General features: G+C 40.8%; 2 protein-coding genes across 5 annotated transcripts in view; one reads left to right on the top strand and one right to left on the bottom strand.

Annotated features, from left to right (window-relative positions):
* Positions 1-3,367, bottom strand: part of acbd6 (acyl-CoA binding domain containing 6) — a 42,217-nt gene extending 38,850 nt beyond the window's left edge. Inside the window, exons 1-3 of the mRNA XM_042481019.1 lie at positions 2,904-3,367; positions 2,599-2,663; positions 1,534-1,630 (exon numbers count right to left, since the gene is read on the bottom strand). Coding sequence (XP_042336953.1) covers positions 1,534-1,630; positions 2,599-2,663; positions 2,904-3,182 — 441 coding nt within the window. The 5' untranslated portion in view covers positions 3,183-3,367. The remainder of the gene's footprint in view (positions 1-1,533; positions 1,631-2,598; positions 2,664-2,903) is intronic.
* Positions 3,368-3,642: 275 nt separating this feature from the next.
* The window catches only part of xpr1a (xenotropic and polytropic retrovirus receptor 1a), a 95,645-nt gene continuing 77,705 nt past the window's right edge, over positions 3,643-21,582 (top strand). For 3 of the 4 annotated variants that reach the window (XM_042483775.1, XM_042483776.1, XM_042483773.1), the window contains exons 1-3: positions 4,940-5,052; positions 6,220-6,752; positions 15,017-15,068. In XM_042483775.1, the coding sequence (XP_042339709.1) occupies positions 6,684-6,752; positions 15,017-15,068 (121 nt within the window). In that variant the 5' untranslated portion in view covers positions 4,940-5,052; positions 6,220-6,683. Of the gene's footprint in view, positions 3,779-4,939; positions 5,053-6,219; positions 6,753-15,016; positions 15,069-21,582 lie in introns of those variants that run through there. The other variant, XM_042483774.1, reaches the window with a different exon arrangement.

Raw genomic sequence — 21,582 nt, 5'->3', positions numbered from 1 at the left:
TAATCTGCCAACCCCTAGTTTTAGAGGAAGAAACTTTTGAGAAGGTGGAGCTCTGCTACGTCAGTCATGATGAGGATCTCCCCATTTTTCTGTTCTTTCATTCTCTTTTTTTCTGTCATTTATGGACAGTGTACATTTTAACTGTTCGGCTTTGTACGTATTATAATGTTTTGATTGTCTTAGAACCAATACACAATTAGTTAAAAGATATATAGATAATATAGATATTTATTATCACAGACATAAAAGCTGTAGCCTCACAAACTAGACATATACAGGAACAGGGCACAACGGTTTATTTCTCATTTTCTTTATAGTAAGAAATTTAATCTCATATCAAATCAATATGAAGTTGAGCCCATCAAATGTTGTTTTTTTAATTTTGAAAATTCCCCCCAACAGAATGGTCCAGTCTTAATCTAAAACAATGCAGACTAAAATCAGAAAACAATTGTTGGTCTAATAGCAACCATCTCAGTTTCAGAAAAAAAAAAAAATTCACGTAAAATCCTCAATGTGTAGACAAAGCAAAACTACTTCAGTCTACCTAGTTTAATGTTTACATTCATTTTCACTTGGATCACGAAGAACAACTTCATATTCCAATAACAGTAAAACTTTGCTCTTTTTACTAAGCAGAGTACAAATTTGTTGTTGTAACTAACTGCCTCTGCTGCTGCCCCAAAGGACAGCCTATCCATGGCAACAAAACTCTCCTGACACAGTTGCATGATGTGACACAGGAGCGTGTGGAGATGTAAACAGTCCACTCATATGTCGCCATACACACAGGCACATCTCAGCGGCCACACTTTGACAGCTTCCTGCATTATTCATATACCAAAATGTCAGCTATTGAGGAAGACAACATAACCTTCTCATGCATTTTTCATGCTACATGTACAGAATAAAAAGCCACTGAAAGGCCAGGGACAAAATGACACAGTGACACTGACCTCTACTGGCAACAAAGCTGTACTGCATCTTAGAGGAGCAACAATGACATTGGATGTTTCTTTGTCAGTCTTTTTAGCTTTCTGTGGAACCGAGCTGAGTCAGATAGTTATGGTTATTTGAAACACCTCTAAGGGCTCATTTTAATGAACATGAAGGTGTGTGGGATTTGCCATTTTGCAAAATGTTATCCGGAGGGCAGTGTAGAATTTACTAAACTGTAGTAGGAGCTTTTCTCTATTTTGATGATATTGACCTTCATTTCAGTATCCTTACAGGTGACAAACTCCACTGGCACTGATTTGTAAGCAGGACAAAATGAGTGCTGTAAACAAGATATGTCTTTATTTCACCAAGTCTGCAACTGGTTCACCATCTGTGATGGTTACATCATTTACTTCAGTTTTCTGAAACCTCTCTGTTCCTGTCCTTCTGATTCCAACATATTAGGATTCAGAATAATACAGAGTTGCATAGCATAATAGTCCAATAATAATAATAATAACAATAATAATGATATAATAATGATATGATTATAATCAAGATAGCTATGGACTTCTTAGAGATGGTTCTTATTACCTTTGTGCAGCCTTCAGGGTCTAACACATTGACACAGGAAATGTACTCCTGCATTGCCTGTTCTGCGTCCATGTCTCCAAGCTGCTTCCAGGCTTGCCTGTAAGGGAACCATGAATGCGATAAAGTGACATTGTGTTTGTGCATTTCTGTTTGTACCATGAGTGGTACCATATTACAAAGTCTCTGTGGGTTAAAACAAAAAACCCCACAAAAATACCCTTTTATTGGGCTTTTAATGCCTTTACTTGATAGGCTAGATATAGTGCGAAAGGGAGAGAGACAGAAAGGGACTGACATGCAGCAAAAGGCTGTGGGTAAGCTGATGAGTCAAGGACAGCACCTTTATAAATGGGACACCTGCTTTACCAGGTGGGCTACTGTTCAACCCAGAAACACAAAAGTAACAGGATTTAACAGTCAAGAAACTTAAATATGAGCTGTCACTGAAACATAAACAGATTTTAAGAACATGTTACTTGATATTTTATAATGTATTATAAATAAATTCTGTTTCAGGTGTTTTTGGGGGGTGTTTGTATGTGTCTGTATATATGTTGAGGGGGGACTGGTTTTAGGCCTGGTTTAATTTAAAACAGTTTAAAAAAACACCACCAATCATATTTCATTTTTTTAAAGCAAGCAGTTGCCAAGGTTGCAACTATATAACATTTTCACTGTAAACATCACAGTATCACAGTATTACATAATTATTCTTTTTCTCAGTCAGAATGACCCTTAGGGGGACCTGGCGGCTCAGTGATCGAGCGGGCGCCCCATGTACAAAGGCTGTAACCTTGCCTTGGCTGCAGGTTTGATTCTGGCCTTGGCCTTTTACTGCATGTCACCCCCTCTTTCTCTCTCCCTCTTTCATGCTTACACTATCACTACAACCATAATATGGCTGCAACCCTAGCAGGTGCACGTTAACTCATGTGCAATGTGTATAGGAATGCTAGCGCTCTGTCTGTCTCTGTCTCTCTCACACACCCACAACTTCTATCAGGGGTGACATGCATGCCTGTAACGTTTAAACATATATTTAAACTATATTTAGAAGATACATACCATTTTCTCTGTCCTTCAAAGTCAAAGAAGCCAGGCTTTTGTGTATTGCACTTTCCCACCTTGGCCTGAAACCGAAACAAAACAAGTGGGTTATTCAGCTGATCCAGTATCATTTAGATCTACCTAAATCAGTTGACAACAGAGAGGAATCAGAGCCCGCCAACTGCATCTGTCAATAATCAGTGATGACTGACGGATGTGGGGGATTTAATGTCTGTAGCTCTAATGTAAAGCCACTTGGTGCCAGTATTCGAGGGGTTAAATTTGGCCTACACGACCACAGAGACATTCAGTCCGACCCTCACCTGTTTGTAGCGTGCGTACAGGTACAGCAGTTGGTCCCTGCTGGCCGTCTGGACCAGGTCTCGGACGCGATCGGCTGCAGACTCAAACTCCCGCTCCAGCTCTTCTCCCTCCAGCCGGTCCCCCATCTCCATGGCGCTGCAGTCAAACTTACCCAAACCCAGGTCCGAGTCCGAGTCCGAGCCGGCTCCACCGAGGGGCTCCCCTGTGTCGGGCCGGGCTGGGTCTGTACCTGAGCCCGTCGCAGTGTCCGGAGAGGATGACGGCGACCCAGAAGCCATTGTTATTGTTGTTTATAACGTTAGTGTATCGCCAGACACGACGTGCGCCGTAAATCCGTATGAAAATCGTTAAAGACGAACAGACGGTAGCTGCCTTAAATAAAATTTTTACGTATTTAAGCGCCGATTTTGTTTTTTAATCCGTTATCGTTAAGAATCCATGACAGTCGGATTTGTTTCCACAGTTGGTCCGTCTCTGGTACTGTCAAGTAAATGCACCGGCCAAACTTGATGCCAACAAGAAAGGTTCCGGTTGCATCCCTGTTGGTGCTCCTTTGGTGAGAAATAATAATTCGGCAGAACGGTTTATTTCGTTATGTATATGTACAAAAAAACATCTACATGTAAATAAAATCGTTGGGGGTGTTTGTCATGTATTGTGGGTGTAGTAATCATTCGGTTAGCGCGAAAACAACTTCCGTTTATTTGGCTAACTGACGGTCAGTTTACCAGTTAACGTTAACGACGCTGAAGTTAGCTTTCGAGTCGTTGTTCCCGATTCAGCAGGTAAAGAGAAAAATAACTCCCAATGTTTGGCGACCAATCCTCGGCTTTTTGCTCCTTTTACTGTTGTGAGAGCGCCTCAGACATTTAAGGTAAGGCATCGACACTGTCTGAAACCCACTTTCACATTGAAAAAATTATTATTCTCTTTGTGAAAACTCCCAAAAGGAAAATGTCACTGCTTTTTTCACGTTTACCACATTAGACCAGGTTCAGATCAAAAACGACTACACCTAGGCAGATCAAGCCTGGACTAGATTGCCCCAGAGAGGCTCAAGATTAATATAACACAGTTACAGATTTGTGAAAGCTTTACTCACTTTATTTTCTATCCAGATCTGTCCAGTCTGAGTGTAGTGGTGTTGGATCTGGACCTTTTTATACTTTTGAAAAACACAGCTGAATCTTTTTTTTCTTTTCTATTGTGCATTTTTACAAATAATAAATGTTTTCACAAATCTGACACTGTATTGTGATCTTGTTCCTCTCAGGGATATTCTAGTCCAGATTTGACCTGTCAAGGCAGGCCTACAGTGTTTTCTTTCTTATCTGGAACTGGTCCAATGTGGTCTACTTTTGAAAAACGCAGTTAAATCTTCCCTTTACATGATTCTTAAATTGTGTTTTAACTAATTTCTATAGCCTCTTTGGGATAATCTAGTGCAGATTTGATTTTTCTGGGTGCAAATGTTTTTGATCTGGGCCTGGTCCACATAAAAAAGCAGTGACACCTTTGTTTTTTTTTGCGTTTTCCCAAATGTAACAAATATTTTCTTTAGTGTGAAAGTGGGCTTTTCCTTAAATGTCTAACATGCTTTCACAACATCGAAAGGTGCAAAAGTCCGAGGATCACTGAGGCCTCTAAACAATGCTAGTTTCTTTTCCTTAACTTTAGCTCCTGAGTCGGAGGCTACGATTTGGAAACTAACTTCGGCGTGATCGGATTATTTCAGTATGAATGTTTTTTTTTGTAAATAGACAACAAAATAGACGTGAAGAAAATCTTTTAGAGCGTTTTTTATTTATTTATTGTGGGTGTGGGGAACATTCAGTTCACGTGAAAACAACGTTTTCCGTTTATTAAGCTAACTGACTGTCAGTTCACCAAAAAACAGAAAGCCTAGATTGAACATTTGGACCAATAGCTAACTAGTAAATAAGCAAAAGAAGCTTACAGTGAGTCGACTGATTGTTTGGACTGGTCAAAAATGGTTGATTGAAATCTTTTCGAGTATAAACTATTTACACTGAATGCTATTTTCCCGTATGTAAAGTGTACGGCTAACGTTTAGCTTGTTAGCTCACTAACGTTAGCTAACTACATGCTGCTGGGAGATAGGTGGTGATAGCCTCAGTCCATAGCCAGGTAGGTGACATGAATTTGAGCTTTAATCGGCAAACTTTACGTTTAATTACTTTTCTGTGCATATTGAGACCAATTTATCCAACTTCGGGCTAAAGATTGTTTCCCTAGGTTATCTTATATTATAATTAAGTCAACTTATTTCATTTTGGATTTTTTTTGTTTGTTTTGTTTATTGACACCTGTCATGGGAATATGCAGCAGCCTACACGCTCTGGTGGTAAAATGCAGTGGTGCAGTTTGTCCAGCAGATGCTGCTGTTAGTATGGGGATGAATTGTTTTCTACAGGAGACACTGAGCAGTTGTCCTAAACGCGTGAGGAGGAGGGCAACTTCTTTTTGTTTTATTTTCTAAATATATACATATCATGACCCTACCTGGAGCTACAAATATTTTTCGTTGAGCTTCCCGAGTGACTTGGTTGCAATGCATGACACCTCTTCACCATCAATAACTATATTTCACAGTTTCTAGCTGTGAAATAAGGTGCTATTATGATGATTTTTAACGGAAACATATCTTTTAACCCTGCTTGTGGGATGTCAAATCCAAAATCATAATTCCCTCTTTGCGCCACGCCTCCCCTGTTAATAAATAAAGAACAGTGTCTAAATAAAAACTATACATTATACTTTAACACTCAGGACAGCCTGCCCAGCTTGTTTGGTATGCTTTGGTATGCTACACTGTCATTAAAGTTTTTCATTGCATTTGCCATTGCTGTAGGGAACTTTGAAGGATGGACAGCATAATGAGATCCTTTTGAAATATTGTATGACTAATGGTAACCTATTATCCTAAAACTCTGCGTTTCAAGAGCACAAACAAATGCCTCTGTGAGACATCCAAATAGCCTACCTATTATGCACTGTCTCATCTCCAGGTAATATATAGAAATGGGCAGAAGGAGGAAAAGGACAAAAAGTTTGCATGCCCATAACTCGAATGGGATTGTTAATCAGAAATGCTAACACAGGAGAGACATCGAGATAAAGGCAGACAGTCGTGATCTTTAAAAGTATGTTTGCATTCATTATGTTATCCTTAAATTGAGTTTACACTCGGACTGTTTGCTGGTTGGATACAAAACACGGAGTGTAAGCTTCAATAATGTATTCGATAATGTGTTTCTTCTGTAGAATTGAACATTATTCTCTCTTTTATTGCAGGAGTAATCTGTGTGGAAGGAGAGGGGTTTCCTGACCGCACTGCCAACAACTTTTTACAGGAGGTCCCACCAACACCCGGTGCCAGTGCGCGCTCCTCTGACGCAACCACGTCGCTGTGGCTCAACGCGATGGCGGACCGCAATGTCCCCAGACCTGCCCAGGGAGGGACGGAGCAAAGTCACTGAGCCACTCTCACCGGCTCCGTCAAACTGACCACCTGTTAAAGAGAGCCCGCCGCTGCCATTGCCGTCCCTCCCGTGAAATAGTATGTGGGACGGGATCTGCTCGGAGTGCACTGACCGGGACGATCCAGAAGTGGAGTGAAGAGGAGCGGAGTGCGCCGGGCTGACGCACCGCATGTTGAACCAGCAAGTTGACTGAAATAACAAAAGTCGCGTCGACGGGGAAGGGGACAGCCGCTCTTGGATTTAACGGAGGTTTGAGGGGACAGTTGTTCCGGCAAAATGAAATTCGCGGAGCATCTTTCGTCCCACATCACTCCAGAGTGGAGGAAACAGTACCTTCAGTATGAGGTAAAGTGAAATTTATTTCGTATTAGAAATAAACTCATTATGAATATGGGAATAGCCGAAACTCCCATAAATTCACTCTTTTTAAAAGAAAGTGGGAGACAAGATTTAACATTAACCATGAAAGAATGTAAACGCTTTTTAAATAATTTGTTTTTAGTTTCAATTTAGTCTGCTCCCGAGAGCAATAAACGACGGGAGAGATAAGGGATGTCCTATTGTTTATGGAGGGGAAATTGACTGCGGGTGTTAAGAGCCTTCGGGAGCATTCATTTTTATTTATTATTGCTGTTTGCTGAGTTTTAACACCTAAAAATGAGCAGAATTAATAATTTACTGAACAATGAAATGCATTTCAACAGTTAATTCAACAATTTTGTCATTTTAACAATACACAGTATTAATATTATTAGAATTCTATAAATAATTAATTTCTCAAGCTTCTTTGTGGGTTTTTTGTTTTTGCTTTTTCTTTGCATAGTGATCAGCCATTGATTTCAGCAACATATTGTTTTGTTTCATATCTTGATTTCTTTTATTTAGTTTTTCATCAAATAACAGAGGGGTGTTATTTGAAAAGGGGGAAAAGATGCTTATTGTCAATTAGTTTGATAATTCTGTCCATTAAATTTACATTCTTCATTCATTTCTTTAATTTTTATTATTTTCAACAATCTAAACGAAGGCACAGCGAATCTCCCCCGCACTAATTATGCATCATTGCAAAATTGCAAATATTCTTCTTTAATCATTTCTTGTTTTGGACTACAGTTACATATTATTTTTAGTTTATGAGGATATAGTTGGTATTCATATTTTGCACAGTTGAATAGGAATCTCCATAAATCACCCTGCAGAACATCATCTCACAGGATATTCAGTCTGGTTTCTGATGTCTGTGGATTTACAGAGACCTTTGTGTGCACACATGGTCTTTGTTGGATGGTGTTCAGTATTTGAGAGCAGTATTTCATATTCACACCCCACTTCTTGCTGGCTTTAAGAGCTTTATTGCAGACATGCAGTGACAGGACATGCTGCTCTGTTCCATTTAGCTCTATGAATTATAGACAAAGACCCTGTTCTCTTCAACCTCAGCAGCCTGCATCCCAGACTCAACAGAAGCAACCTGCACTGGTTTTATTTTGGAAACATGCCCTGAATCTGCTTAGTAAATTGGATGATTGCTACAGCGGACATTTGGATCAGTCCAGCTGGCTGCGAGTGATATGGTGTCATCATTGTTTGATAAAAACATCTTCAGTTACAGTAATTGAAGTTGAAGAAAATTAAAGAGATGTCAGATGTGTAGTAGACACACTTAAAAGACAACTTTACTGATGAATTTAATCTGAACTGATTATGAACATTCATGCACAGCCAGTGTGAGGTATTTGTACAGACTGACGCACAGTGAGCCCAGGGACAGATGCGTGGCCATACCAGCCATTTTACACCTCCAGTCTTCAGCTCGGTACTCACTGACCTGAGATGGATGATAGATTTTCTCTGTCATCCCTGCCTAATGTTTCTATTCATTTATATTAGATGTAATCATCTTGAATTGACATTAACATTTTAATGTTGTAGTAATATTAAGTAATACAGCAATTTTCTTCCAAAAGTTGATTGCAGATGATTGCATTTTTCTTACTGGAATTGTGCACATCTCTTTTTGATATATCAGAGGATATGACATCACTTTATTACGGGAATAACTGGTTTCCACTAGCCTGAAAGATAGTTTGATTTTATCCGTCCATATTTAGTACTTGCTATTTCCTTATGATGTAAAATGAAAGTAAAGCAACTGTTATTGATACGTGATTCATATGGAGGGAAGATCTTTGTTTTTCTTTTCTTTTCTAACCATCCCAAAAACCCAGATTATACAAACATATTGTTCTTACATGTGTTGCTATTGTTGATTTATGCAGAACAACAAGGCCGGTCTGCTGTCCATGCAGTCTGCATTCTTCCTCATATCTGAATTATACATAGGGTTTTCAGGAAGGATGGGTTTGCATGTATTTGTGGAACTGCAGCTGCCTTGAGTCTTTGTCTGACCTCTGTAAATGCCGCTACCTCCTGAGTGGGTGGGAAAGAGAGAGATCAGGGAGAGAGCTCACACCCACAGATGATGGACATCTTATTCAAGGCTTTTATAACCCCTGAAATAAGTCAAGGTCAAAAACAAAGTTATCTGCAGCAAGGAAAATCAGTTGACTTTAGGTAAGTGGGTCACTGAGATTAAACAGACTTTGAAATAAATCAATTTTAATGTCATTCTGAAAAATGCAAAGTCTCGATATGCTGCTGTGATGCAACAGAAACAGTGTCAGCCCATGGACTCAGTTCAGGTTAGGGAGCATTACAGATACCTGGAGAAATTCAGATAAACATTCAGTCCTTATACATAGCCGGCAGTCCCTCATGTATTTATTCTGCATTATTTGTAGTGGTGGATACGACAGCCAACACAACTGTTATATTGTTATACAGCTGTCTGTCTATGAAATAAACATACTGACAAATTATTCCAACAACATGGGTCATTTTTACCCACACAGTAAAAGACATTTTATGTGGTACATTCAATATTACAGCTGACCACATCCAGATTGACTGTGGTTTGACGTGATATTCTTGCCTTTGTGTGCCAGTTGGATTAATTAACCTGCTGCCCAGTTTTCACTCTCCTCCTTTTTTTAGAGTGTGCTATTGTGTGGAAAGCTGTGCGCTGTCTACTTAGATTGGTCAGCCAGTTTCTATGCAGATGTGAAGGATGCGGCAAAGTGGATGTTCCAGGAAATGCCGGCTTTAGTTAGATGAACACTTCATTTAAACGTGGAGACATTGACGGGACGATTGAGCGATAGAGTAATTAGGTATCTGCTTCATCCTTTGGGATTGCAGTTATAAACCTATATGCTAAACAGCTGTTTGGTATGGAGGTGTGCATGTCCTGCCGACTTGACAAAGGGCAGGGGATGCAGGTTTACTGATAGGGAGAGGATTTGCCCTCAAATGTAATAGCTACTAGGTGCAAATATTTATCAAAAAAAACGTCTTTATGAACTGAGTTTACTGTCTACTTTTCAAGTTCATTTCTCTACATGTCCATGGGTTTTTCAGGCAAACGAGAATGTGCTTGTATTACAACATTTAAGAATTGTGCTGTCAATAATTAGGTGTGGCAACTGTTGAATTCAGATGTATATTGATGAACTAATGTGTATTGAAGATTAGAGGTATATAGGAAGACTGAGAGCCAGAGCTGCAGGTTTGTGTGTGGGCGAGAGAACAAGGCCACTTATGCATTTACCTCCGCAGTCTAATCACTCGTGTAAGCTTAGATGAGGAGGAGGAGGAGAGTGCATGTGGAGATTTGCATTTACAATTCAAACCAGCAAAGTGACATTATGTTTACGAAAAGCAGGTGCTTGTCTGATTTCAGTGAGTGATTGCTGTTTGTTCAAAGGTGAAACCTTGTTGTTTGCTAATTAATCGGAGTGATGTCGTTTAAACCTGCCCAGTGAGCTTGGTATTGTCGCACATGTCATGGAAACGGTACTTAAAATATACAGCATTGCTCTCATCATCTGTATTTTGTGAAACGAACGTGTGATTTATCAGCATGTTCAACAATATGAACATTATGTATACAACAGGCATGGCATGGTGACTGCTGAGAACCCCCCTTTCTATACCCCTCCTCCTTCCTCCCATCCTCACCTCATCGTTCCTCCCCCACTGGGAGGACATCTGGTCCCCGACCAGACCTGCCCTCTGCTCCCCCTCCCTCCATCCTCTCCACTCCTCCTTCTACGTGCAGGGATCCACTCAGACACAGAGACAGAGATTCAAGTGATCCCACTGGCTTTCTAGTTGAGCCAGAGATCTCTTCAGACTAATAATGCACTCTGTGTGATATCTGCAAGCACGGGGATGACAAGTGCAAGCATCATAGAGGAAGAATTTGACTATTTAGCACTCAAAATATTTTGCTTAGCGTCCACTCATCACTTCACTGCTATGAAACCACTGAACTCAGAAACTGTACGTGTAGAACAAGCTCAGACCCTGCCTCACCCCTTCTGTTTAAGACATATCTACATGCAATCATTCTCTCAGCAATATCCCAGTTTGGTCCCTTAGCACATAGGAAACCACTGAACCAAAAGCAAACAACAGAACCTACAAGATCCATGGAAACCTCCTCCTTTGGACTCACCACTGCACTGCCCTCTTACAGTGCATGCGCACTATACGCGAACAATTCGCCTCAGTTTGCATCCGCCCTGCCCCACTGGTCTCTTGTAATCATCGGAATCCCCTATTCTAACACTATTTGATAATAGGACATAGCTGCAGCCACTTGATTTATACAGGTAGATGTTAAGCCTGCTTGACTCTAAGCCTGCTGCACCTCCACTGTTGGAGCACCGTTGCCTGTTCAGTTTGCTGCAGCGTCATCAGCTGGGGGCCACCATTCACTGATGTTTCACCCCTTATCTCAGAACATCTCCTGGTGGTGGAGCAGTGAACGGGGACGTCTCCCTGACACTCCCTGCAGCCAACCTACTTCAGGAGTTACGAGCTCCTCATACCTTGTCCCGCCTCCTAAGCCAGAGCCAAAAGCTCGCTTGTTCTGCCTCTTCGGCCACCTCCCTGGTTGCATTGCCCAGAGCTCTTCCATGTAGCCCCAGGTGTTTGAGTAGGCATGTGGTTGGACTCTACAGATTCTCCCTCCCTGAGGAAGTGGATCCTTTGTTGGTTCCTCATTGAACTGTCCTGGCACGCCTCCAGCCTCCCTCTTTCAACCAGCTCTGCCAGTTTCCTCAGTACTTGAGTGTACCGCCACCTGTACCGGCCCTGTGTCAGTGCAGTCTTGCAGCCTACAAGAATGTGTTGGAGGGAGGTGTTGTTGGTCCAACAGAGGTCACAGGCCTGCTCCGTGCCCAGCCACTGATGGAGATTGTGGGGGGAGCGAAAAGTGTCGTACGTCGCCCTGATGCGAAAGCTGAGGAGCCTGTGGCGTTCTCCAGAACTCTGCCCAGCTGATTGCCGGGCCTGTGACAACCTCCCATGTTGTCCAGCCCCCTTGCTATGCCTGTGCCATTGCTTTTGCCCTTTACTCTTCCTGCTCCATCCTCCACCACAGCAACAACAAGGCCCTTCCTCTCCTTCTTGCTGGCTCTTGACCACAGGCTGGATGGATGGCCCCCTTAAAGGCCTGCCTGCCCTGACTGGACTTTGCCCACAACTTCCTGGTGCTGCAGCCGGCCAATAGCCTTTCTGACTTCTTCCCCTGCTTTCCATTTCCTCCCTGTCATCACTCTGGCATGCATGTCCCTCACTGTGCATCTGAGGAGTCCCTCAGCTCCATGACATGTCTATGAGGCTGCCTATGTTTTGTCATTGTCTCGTCTCTATTGATCATTTCATGTTTTTGTGTTGCCGACAGCAACACAAAATAAAAAATAAAAGAGTTATTGCCCGCTCTATACAGATTTGGCAACAAGTGGGGAAACTAGGTAACTGGGAGATGCATGTCTCAAAATAAACTCCTCCGTTTGGATTAAAAAAAACAATCATGTTTCCTACATTGTCTAATGCTGGCTTTTACACTCTTTCTCTCACGTTATGGATCATGGTGGCCTAAGATCTTTCGAGGATCTTAAAAGCACATATAATTCGTTTAGAAAAAAGAATTAAATGAAAACTCAATTGACAACAACCAGAGTCAGCCATCAAGTCTGGTACTTGTGTTATGAGCATGTTTGGTTTAGTGAGTATGCATCATCATCACCATTTTAATGCATGGTCATTCAAACTGACAGCCCCATTAGGCTTGGCTTAGTTATTGTCCACAGGTTTCACCACTGATTACTGCCAAGCCTGCAGGTTTATCCCAGCTCCCCAAGGAGCCCCCCACCCCCTCTCCCATCACTGCCACATCACCATGGCAATGCCTCCCTGTCTGAATCTGAATGTCTATTTCCCACCTATTAGTCAGGGGGGCCTTTTTGCTCACCAGAGATTAGCCAGGGCCAGGCCCTGCTCCAACGACGTGTTTGTGCACAGTTGGTCTGCTGTGATCTTCATCAGACAAAGTAGAGACAACATGCAACATACAAATAAAATGTTCACCCCACAGATTAAACTCCAGTGTCAGAGTCTCATTGTGTATGTAACTCACAGAGGAACTCAAGCATCAACTACTAATGCACAGCAGTTTCCGAGTGGTTTCTCCACCCACACACAGGATTACTCACACCACTCATTCTCTGTCATGTTACAAAAGCAGAAAGTTATATAGGAATCATGGATAGAGAGAGAGTAGTTTGATATGATGAGTGGTTAAGATGGAAAATATTCATGTGTCAGATTTGGATAACAACATTTTTCCCATTTGGCTGCTCATTTCATTTACTAACATTCTGTGGATTACTACCTGAACTTAATAAAACTTCATTAAGTTAAATAAATTATTATTTTTATTTTGCCGGGTCAGTCACAAAGACAGTCAGGAAACAGGATTCAGTTTCAGGCTTTTCTCTGATTACCACTGATATGTTCAGATGAGCGAGCATGCAATTATCTGTCAGTGTCCATTATCTGCAAGATCAATCTTATTGCGGAGAAACAACCTCATTTAACCACTGCAGCTACCTCTCTCTCTCTCTCTCTCTCTCTTTCTCTTTCTCTCTCTCTTTCTCTTGTATCTGTCAGTTAGTCTGCCTGCCTGTCTCTCTTTCTCTGTTCAATCTGCTTTTATAATTAGACAGATTTACACTGTCTATTAAACTCTTGGTCAAAGAACCATTTAATTAAACCTGTAATATATTTTTCATTTTGAAATTCTGGGCAGTCTTTGTTGTTCATTGTAAAGTGATGTGAAGTCAGGCCATCTCCTTTCCTTATTTGCCTCAGTCTTTTAGATCAACTAAACTAGAGTGACAATACAGCATACGGAGCACTAACACCCAATTTCCACCAGTATGGAACAGGTTCTCTTCCGTTTACTGTACATAATTTTGACCTGTTCAGAGCATTTTGACCAAAAATAAATTAGTTCAGAACAAGAAACTTTGGTTCCCAGCAGGAACCAAAAGAAAAGCAAGTTTCCCTTGGCCTGAAATTCAAACTGTGATGACATCAGTGGGCATGTCATACAGAGAACCCCAGCAGTGGGTCCTAAAACCCAGAAATGAATTAGCATTTCAGCACTTCCATTTCCCCCGTCACAAAGTCATTGTTTTTTTGATTGAGTTTTTGGTTATAGATGCCTAAAATAAGGTCTGTGCTGAACACAAGCTTAATAGACTTTTTGTTCTACTACATAAAATACAACAGTATATACCTGACTTGCAAACTTTGAAGCTTTTACTCGTCTTAGAAAAGGCGGCTGCTACACGCGGCTAAATGAGACTACAGAACATCATAACGTTGAGCTGCACTGAACACAGCTTTACAGCCTTGTAGCGGTAACAATGTGACCGTAATGTAGTTTGTTTATGGTTTAACAATAGCTTTTTACCAAACGTCCCTAGAACTACACTGCACAGCAAACCAACGAGCAAAAAACAACCAAACAAGCAGCATGGTTTTAAAAAAACTGAACAGAACCGGTTCAAGAACCTGAGCGACTTTGGTGGAAACAAGAAGTACCACAAACTGGTTGTGGACAAATTGTTGTTGTATATGGCAATCACCCTGTCAAATATGGCAAATTACCATAATTGACAAAGTATTGCCATATTTGACAGAATGTTCTCAGCTCTGTGAGCTATTGCAAGCTCTAGATGTCTCTGTGTATTAGAATAACTTGGAGTAAATGAGACCATTTAAATGCCAGAGTTTGTGCATTGTTCATTATGTTAACAGCTGTGTGGCGGTTGCTGTAATCTCCATATGGAGAACAAGAGTTTAGTTAATGGCTCTCAAATGGCTTTAGAGGGTTTAAATGCGACTCTAAAAGCAGATGGTGCTAATAAATGTGTAATGCCTCACGGTGTACTGTAAGCTTGTTTTACTTGTGCTAGTGTATGTAACTGTAAATACACTCTCCTCATTTGATCTAATGTGGAACAGACTGATCTTTTTAATGACTCCACAGTCACTCCATGCATGTGAATACTAATCCCCTGTATCTATGAATGCTATAACATCCATGTCAAAGTACATAAAGTACAAATCAGAATGATGTGTTACATGGGTCAGAGTTTGCAGACACTGATTTCGTTTTCTCATTTCCTCATCAGGCGTTCAAGGATATGCTGTATGCTGCCCAGGACCAAGCCCCGTCCATAGAAGGTAAGGAGACCCCCTGTTTAGATAAACAAACACAGACAGACAGACGCACACACAGCCACAGACACTTGCATACCCACTGCCCCCTGCTCAGGGCCTGTTTGGGCATCCCCAGAATAACAGCCCTTCGTCTGCTAAAAATAGGTAGAAATCATTGCTAACATGCTGCCACTCACTCTGGTGGCTGTGACTCAACCAGACTAAAGCCAAGTACCAAATCCTTACCTTCCACCTTACTGTCTTTCTTTTTAACCTGCAGGAATTGGTGGACAGCACAAAAGTTAAAAAAAAAAACATGCTGTAAAATTACACTTGGTTGAGTGATTAGGGTTTTATGTTGCACACATGCTTTGGTTGAAAAAGATGTTTCTTGAAGTAAGCGCTCAGTGCATTAAAACAACAGTGTATCAGAAGTGGCAGACCAAAGCTGAGATAAATGTCTGGCTGAGTGTTGAGTGTTGCTACACAGCAAAGATAAGGAAAGGCCTCTGGCTATAATTAATCTCTGGCTTTAAACTGCATGTGATGTGTGATGAGGAAAGAATGTTAACCATTTGTTTTTATTTTAGATACCCGTTTGTGGAGGTAAACAACTTTCTTTAGTTGCAGACTTGAGACGTACTTTATGACATGGTGACGTTCTGTCTGTGTGACTGTGGGACTGTATCTGAAGGTCCAGGCTTGTCCTGAAATATAGCTGCACAAAACTGACCCCTGTGATGGGGTCAGTGTGTGCCCTCATGTCCAAATGTGTATATGTGTCTGATAGATTTTACAGTGTTGTGCAACATGCACCCTCACAGAGCTGCAACTCCCAGAGCTCAGTTCCAGCTGAGCGGTCTCGATATGGATGGGAATATGATGAGATTCTATCCATGAACAACTTAAACGTAATAGACAGTCACAGTGTGTAGAGGATAAGGCTCTGTCTGTGTGTGTGTGTGTGTGTGTGTGTGTGTGTGTGTGTGTGTGACTGCTTAATTAATAGGCAGTCAGGTCACTTCCTTTGGCTCTAACCTACTTGCATGGTTGTAAAGACAACTATCGGCTTTCTCTTAAAGACAGAGAGATGCAGCTGTTTCTATTCGCCTCCCCGAACACAATTTCACAGGTCATTTGTTTTAAAAAATATTAAGTGCTCTGCAAGAGCCACGTTCTCTCTGTGCAAACCCACGATACGCGACCAAATTGTCCAAATTCACGTCCATCCTGCCACACTGGTCACTTGTATCATCCACAGTCCACGGCCCTCTTCTCTACCACTGAAAGTTTCACTGTAGTATTTTTCAAATTTTCTTTCCCTCTCCTCACTTCCAATACAAAATGAATAGGAGCAGGTTTTTGGTCACTTCTGGTCGTGCATAACGGCCATTCATCTTCATGTAAGCACACAATAATTTTATACCAAATTATGTTATATATCATAATTTATCTCGAGAAACAAAACAATTATGTAAAATCAGGGACCTGAATGGGACCTGATGATTGGAGGCTAGTAAGAAGTGTTAAATAGAGAGTGTTGTTTGTTAGTGTGTGTTATCTAGAATATGCGCGAGTGTTTCTTTTGTTTGTTTCTGTGAATGTTTGGCATTGTTCTGTCTGTGTGTGTGTGTGTGTGTGTGTGTGTGTGTGTGTGTGTGTGTGTGTGTGTGTGTGTGTGTGAGTCAGTTTCAGGCACAAAGACAGACATTTGTTGACTTTATTTTGACGGCAGTAGGCATGAAATAAGACCCTCAGGAATTATTACGTAAAATATTTGATGAAATGTGATTTGAATGCTCATTTTTTTGGGTGTATGAAAGCTTTTGTACATGTTTGGTTTCTGTTGGCATTGCATGGTCCTGAGGATTGCAGATTGCAACGAGCTGAAACATCTCCTGGTTAGAAATCCTTCAGTGTTCTTTGTTTTTTTTTTTTACCCGGACCTGTGTTATCCACAGAGTTCTCCTCCTCTCCAAAACAAACAAACAACCTAGGTGATTAAAACTAGTAAAAACACTTAATAAAGAAGTTTTATGTTACAAATCAGTGTTTCTTTGATGCTGTTTGGCATGTCAGAGATGGGCTGCTAGCCTAGCACCTGCTAATGTCTCCACCTTTTTTATCTAATAACTTAAGATCCAGGACATTCAGGAGGCTTTTATCAGGAACTGAATTGTCAGCAGAGGTCTCCTCCTTTCCAAAACAAATGGACCAGGTAACTTAATCTGGAAAAAACACTCAACAGAGCAGTTTCACATTAACAAAAAAAGTATTTCCAACAATCCAGTTGTGGAGGGACGGCTCACTATAGTTGATGCGAAAACACAAATGGCCTTTTATTGAGCCAGTGTTTGGTTTGTCCGTTTTGAGCTACAGTAGAAAAACGGCACTGCAACACAGCAATATTGGTTCGACAAGGCCCCACTTTCTATGTAGATTTAAACTGCTCATTACAAGGTAACAAAAACACAACAATTCTTATCTTCAGGTGTTTATACACTAAAGCAAACATACCTTTTATATTGTCTCCCATTTAAGTCTTGCACACTGGACCTTTAACTCTACTATTGAACACACGTCTTGTTCGGTGATAACATACGAGCTGTGCCTCTCCTTTGAGCGCTGTCTCCAGAGGCTGTTAGCCATGCCAGGCGAGCTCAACGTGAATGATAAATCGTTTCCTGTCTCAGGTCTGAGCTGTACCCATGGGTCACTGCTCTGCCTGTCAGCTTGTCGCAAGATAGGTGAGGCTGTTGTATGAATAGAGACTGGATCAATCAATCAGTAGAAAATCCTACTGTGTCATTCATCTGGTATTGTTGTGACGTTCCAACAGGCCCACTCAATCAAATTGATTTGTGTGCTTTTCACACTTTTTTTTCACACACCAAAACACTGTAGCAGGTGAGTGCAAAGACAAGAGTATGAGCCATTGCATTTATTTTGTAAAAGAAAGGAAATCTTTGAATGTATCAGACAGTTGTCTCTTCCTTTTGCTGTTTTATAGGAAAGAGAGATGCTGTAATGGAAACAGCAGTAAAAGCAGAGAAACTGTGTTACTGAGCCCTGTCCAGTACTCTCTCCTGTGGCGGAGAATGTGTTGACTTTTCATAACAGAAACAAGATTAGCAGGTATAAACTTGAAGCTTACTGCAGCATTTTCTCTTCACCTCTGCCAAACCCAATCTGTCAAATCTGATGGAATTTAAACTGGGGCAGAACGATAAAATGGACTGCACCTATAGCATATATAGCATGTATTTATTTATTTATTTTTTTCACCTTTGTGGACAAAGCGCATTACGATTTTCCTACACACACACACACACACACACACACACACACACACACACACACACACACTCACACACTTGCACACAAGGGCAGCCAAACTGTGCTGAAGTGCTGAAGAATCAAAAACATTTTTGACTGCAGACTTTGCTCAAGGACACTTTGACATTTGGACACAAAGAGGAGTATCTAACCAGCAACACTAAGATAAATCAACCACCTCTTTGTGGCCCGCTGTTTTATATCATATTTTAAAAATCATATAAAGAGCATGTTTGTTCGTAGTTTTTCTTTTTTCTTTTTTTTTTTGCTTTTACACTTATTTCAAAATTGAGTTCCAAAGTCTATAAATGCTTGTTAACTTTTAAAAAATGTCTAACTTATGTTGCCATTATTGAATAATCTGTCAATACATTTTCTTGAAAAATCACTTCGTTGTTTGGTGGATAAAATTCCAGGAAATGGTGAGAAATGTTGATCAGTTTCCCAAAGCCCAAAATGACATCCTAAAATGTCTTGTTTTGTCCGTAACCCAAAGATATTTGGTGGATTTTCATAGAGAAGAGAAACTAGAAAATATTCACATTTAGGATGGAATCAGACATTTTTTAACTCTTGATCAATTATAAAATTAATCGATCATTAATTTAATAGTTTTGCAAGATTATTCGATCAAAATAATTTTCTATTTATTGTGTCATTGATCAACTGATAGTTGCAGCTCAGGAAACCAGTTACCAAAACTGATTAAAATGCACTGAAAGATAATTTTTTATGATATACTGTATTTTATATATTTTTTGTTATTATTTATTTTTAAATTTTTCAAATACAGAATATAAATGGACTAGTTTTTAGTTTGTGTCACATTCCCATGCATATATTTTGATATTGATGGTGAAACAATGTATTTCAAGCCCAAATTTGAATCTTGATCATTTTATTCAATCAATTCCCTGAGAGGAAGGCTAATAATGAGGATCTGATTCAAGGGTGCTCTCCTCTCCCTCTCTCGCTCCCTCTTGTCTCCTCCCTCATTCATTACAAAAAGCAGCATTTTTGGTATTCAGAGGATGTTTCCCTTGCCTGAGGGAGACAGTTTACTGGGTTATAGCTACTTGCTCACCCACTCTGCTCTCTCACTGAACACCCTGCTGTACCTGATAGAGCTGTGCAGCAGACAGACACATCTCTGAACAGGAAGCACTTCAAAGCCTCTGTTATGGCCTCTGCATGTGTATCGTTGTCAGGTTGTGAGACTGTCACTACACATGGCCAATAATGTAGGAAAAAAATATGTCTGATAGTCATAGTTTGATGTTTCTGTAAGTGTATAATCGTCTCTTATGCAGTGCTACCACGTTTTTTGTTTAAACAGACACATTAGCACCTCCATACTTTAGAGCCTCTGTGAGATAATGCGCTTCTTTCAGCACCTTTTTTAGTCCAATTAATCAGACAGTTTCACCAAGATGAATGTAGAGTAATTAAGAGAGCTTGTTGTAGACAAAAACACATGCACATTGTGGTAGCTCTGCTGCTGCATGTGACCCTTCACCCCTCGTTAAGATCCTTTGTTCGCTTTCCCTCCGTCCCTCTATTGGTCCTTGTGTAATTGTAATTAAAATACGCCTGTCCCCGTACTGTGGAGAGCCAGAGGAGGACAACAGAGAGAACAGCTGGTTGGATCGCTGGTCCTCGCTGTTCCAACTATTAAAATGAGTTATGCCACAGTTTAGTTCAATTAGTCAATAGAATCTGAGAACAATGGCCCTGGATAATGAACATGCAGCTTTAACAGTAATCTCTCTGTGTGTTTGCTTGTTTTACTATTTCCAGCAATGTTCACATGCTGTACATGCCACACATGACTCTATTTATATTATGGAACATTTATCTAATCCTGCTGCAGGGGGGAGGAGGTTTCACACTGCAAGTCATTCAGTCGCTGTGCCATTCAGTCACTCATTCATTCATTCATTGTGTTCTTCATTCTTCTACTCTGTAAATGGTCAGTCAATTACTGTGATGGTATCTGTGCTGGGCTGGAGTGAAGGGGAGCTGTGGAAAGATGACAGCGATGGCACTGGAAGTAAGGGTGGGGCTCTGTCTCTCTCACACACACACACACACACACACACACACACACACACACACACACACACACATTGTCCGAGGAGGGGAATGGGGTGCTATGTTATTGACCTACAGCTCAGGGAACCAGAGAATGGATTTTCCTCTGAGTCACAGGGTCTAGATGTCAGAGATGAATGAATCAGACTAAAAAAAAAGCTATGAATGGATGAGTTCTCATCCATCTCAATTATCATTAACTTTTCTATATTATATAGTTAAACTCCTCCAGGAACTGTCCATGAAATGTTCGCTACTGTCTTGTGGCTTGCCTGTCAGTTGCCTTGTCCCTTTAGGGCTTTTCATGTTTTATGCAGTCAAATCAATAACAGTATAAAAGCAGTGGTGTGAAAAGAGGGTGCTTGCAGTATTTCTTTGTGTGTTGATGAATTGTTCTACCATTTCCTTTAAAAAGAAATGTGAAAGTATTCAGTAAATAGTCTAGTAGCCTCATCAGTTGTGGGTTTTACTGTGTTGAAATCCACTTTTATTTAGGAAGTCCAAATCTATCCCTGTAAGGAGTGAGAGGATGTGTGTGAAAACCGAAACCTTTAACCTTTAGAGAAGCTTAAACATGATTTAGATGTGATATGATTTCTGAGTGTCTTTTGTCACTAGCAGTCATCACAGCCATGTCTCATTTGTTGGAGAGATTGACAGTCTCATTATAAAGCACACTGAAAGGAAAATATGTCGAGACTGTATGAAACTGCTGATATGGCTGTTGAGTATGAATACACTGTGTTTGAATGCACATACGTTTGCATGGCTGTATGCATGTGCATGTGTGCAGGTTTGTCTCTGTGCTATGACGCTGTTGTAGACTTAACATTATAGGGATTGTTAATGTGCTTAAATGCATCCTGGTGTGTCAGGCTTGGGGCCGAGCCATTCGCAGGCCAGACCGTGTTTGTGTTTAAGTGGTCCAGGGTTGCTCGGCTGCTATCAGAGTGGGAAGAGAGGACAGTGCATGTAATTTCTTCAAAGAGCAATATGAAACCACTACTCAAACTTTACAGACACGTGATCGAGACAAAACAAAGACAGCAGAATGCCATAAAATAGAGCATGAAGAGTACCTCTCCATGGAGCCAGATCGATGTATGAATGG

This window comes from Plectropomus leopardus, chromosome 3 (genome assembly GCF_008729295.1).
Source record: "Plectropomus leopardus isolate mb chromosome 3, YSFRI_Pleo_2.0, whole genome shotgun sequence".
Lineage (NCBI taxonomy): Eukaryota > Metazoa > Chordata > Actinopteri > Perciformes > Serranidae > Plectropomus > Plectropomus leopardus.
The sequence above is the reverse complement of the archived record's forward strand: the minus strand, read 5'-3'. Positions and strand labels throughout refer to the sequence as shown.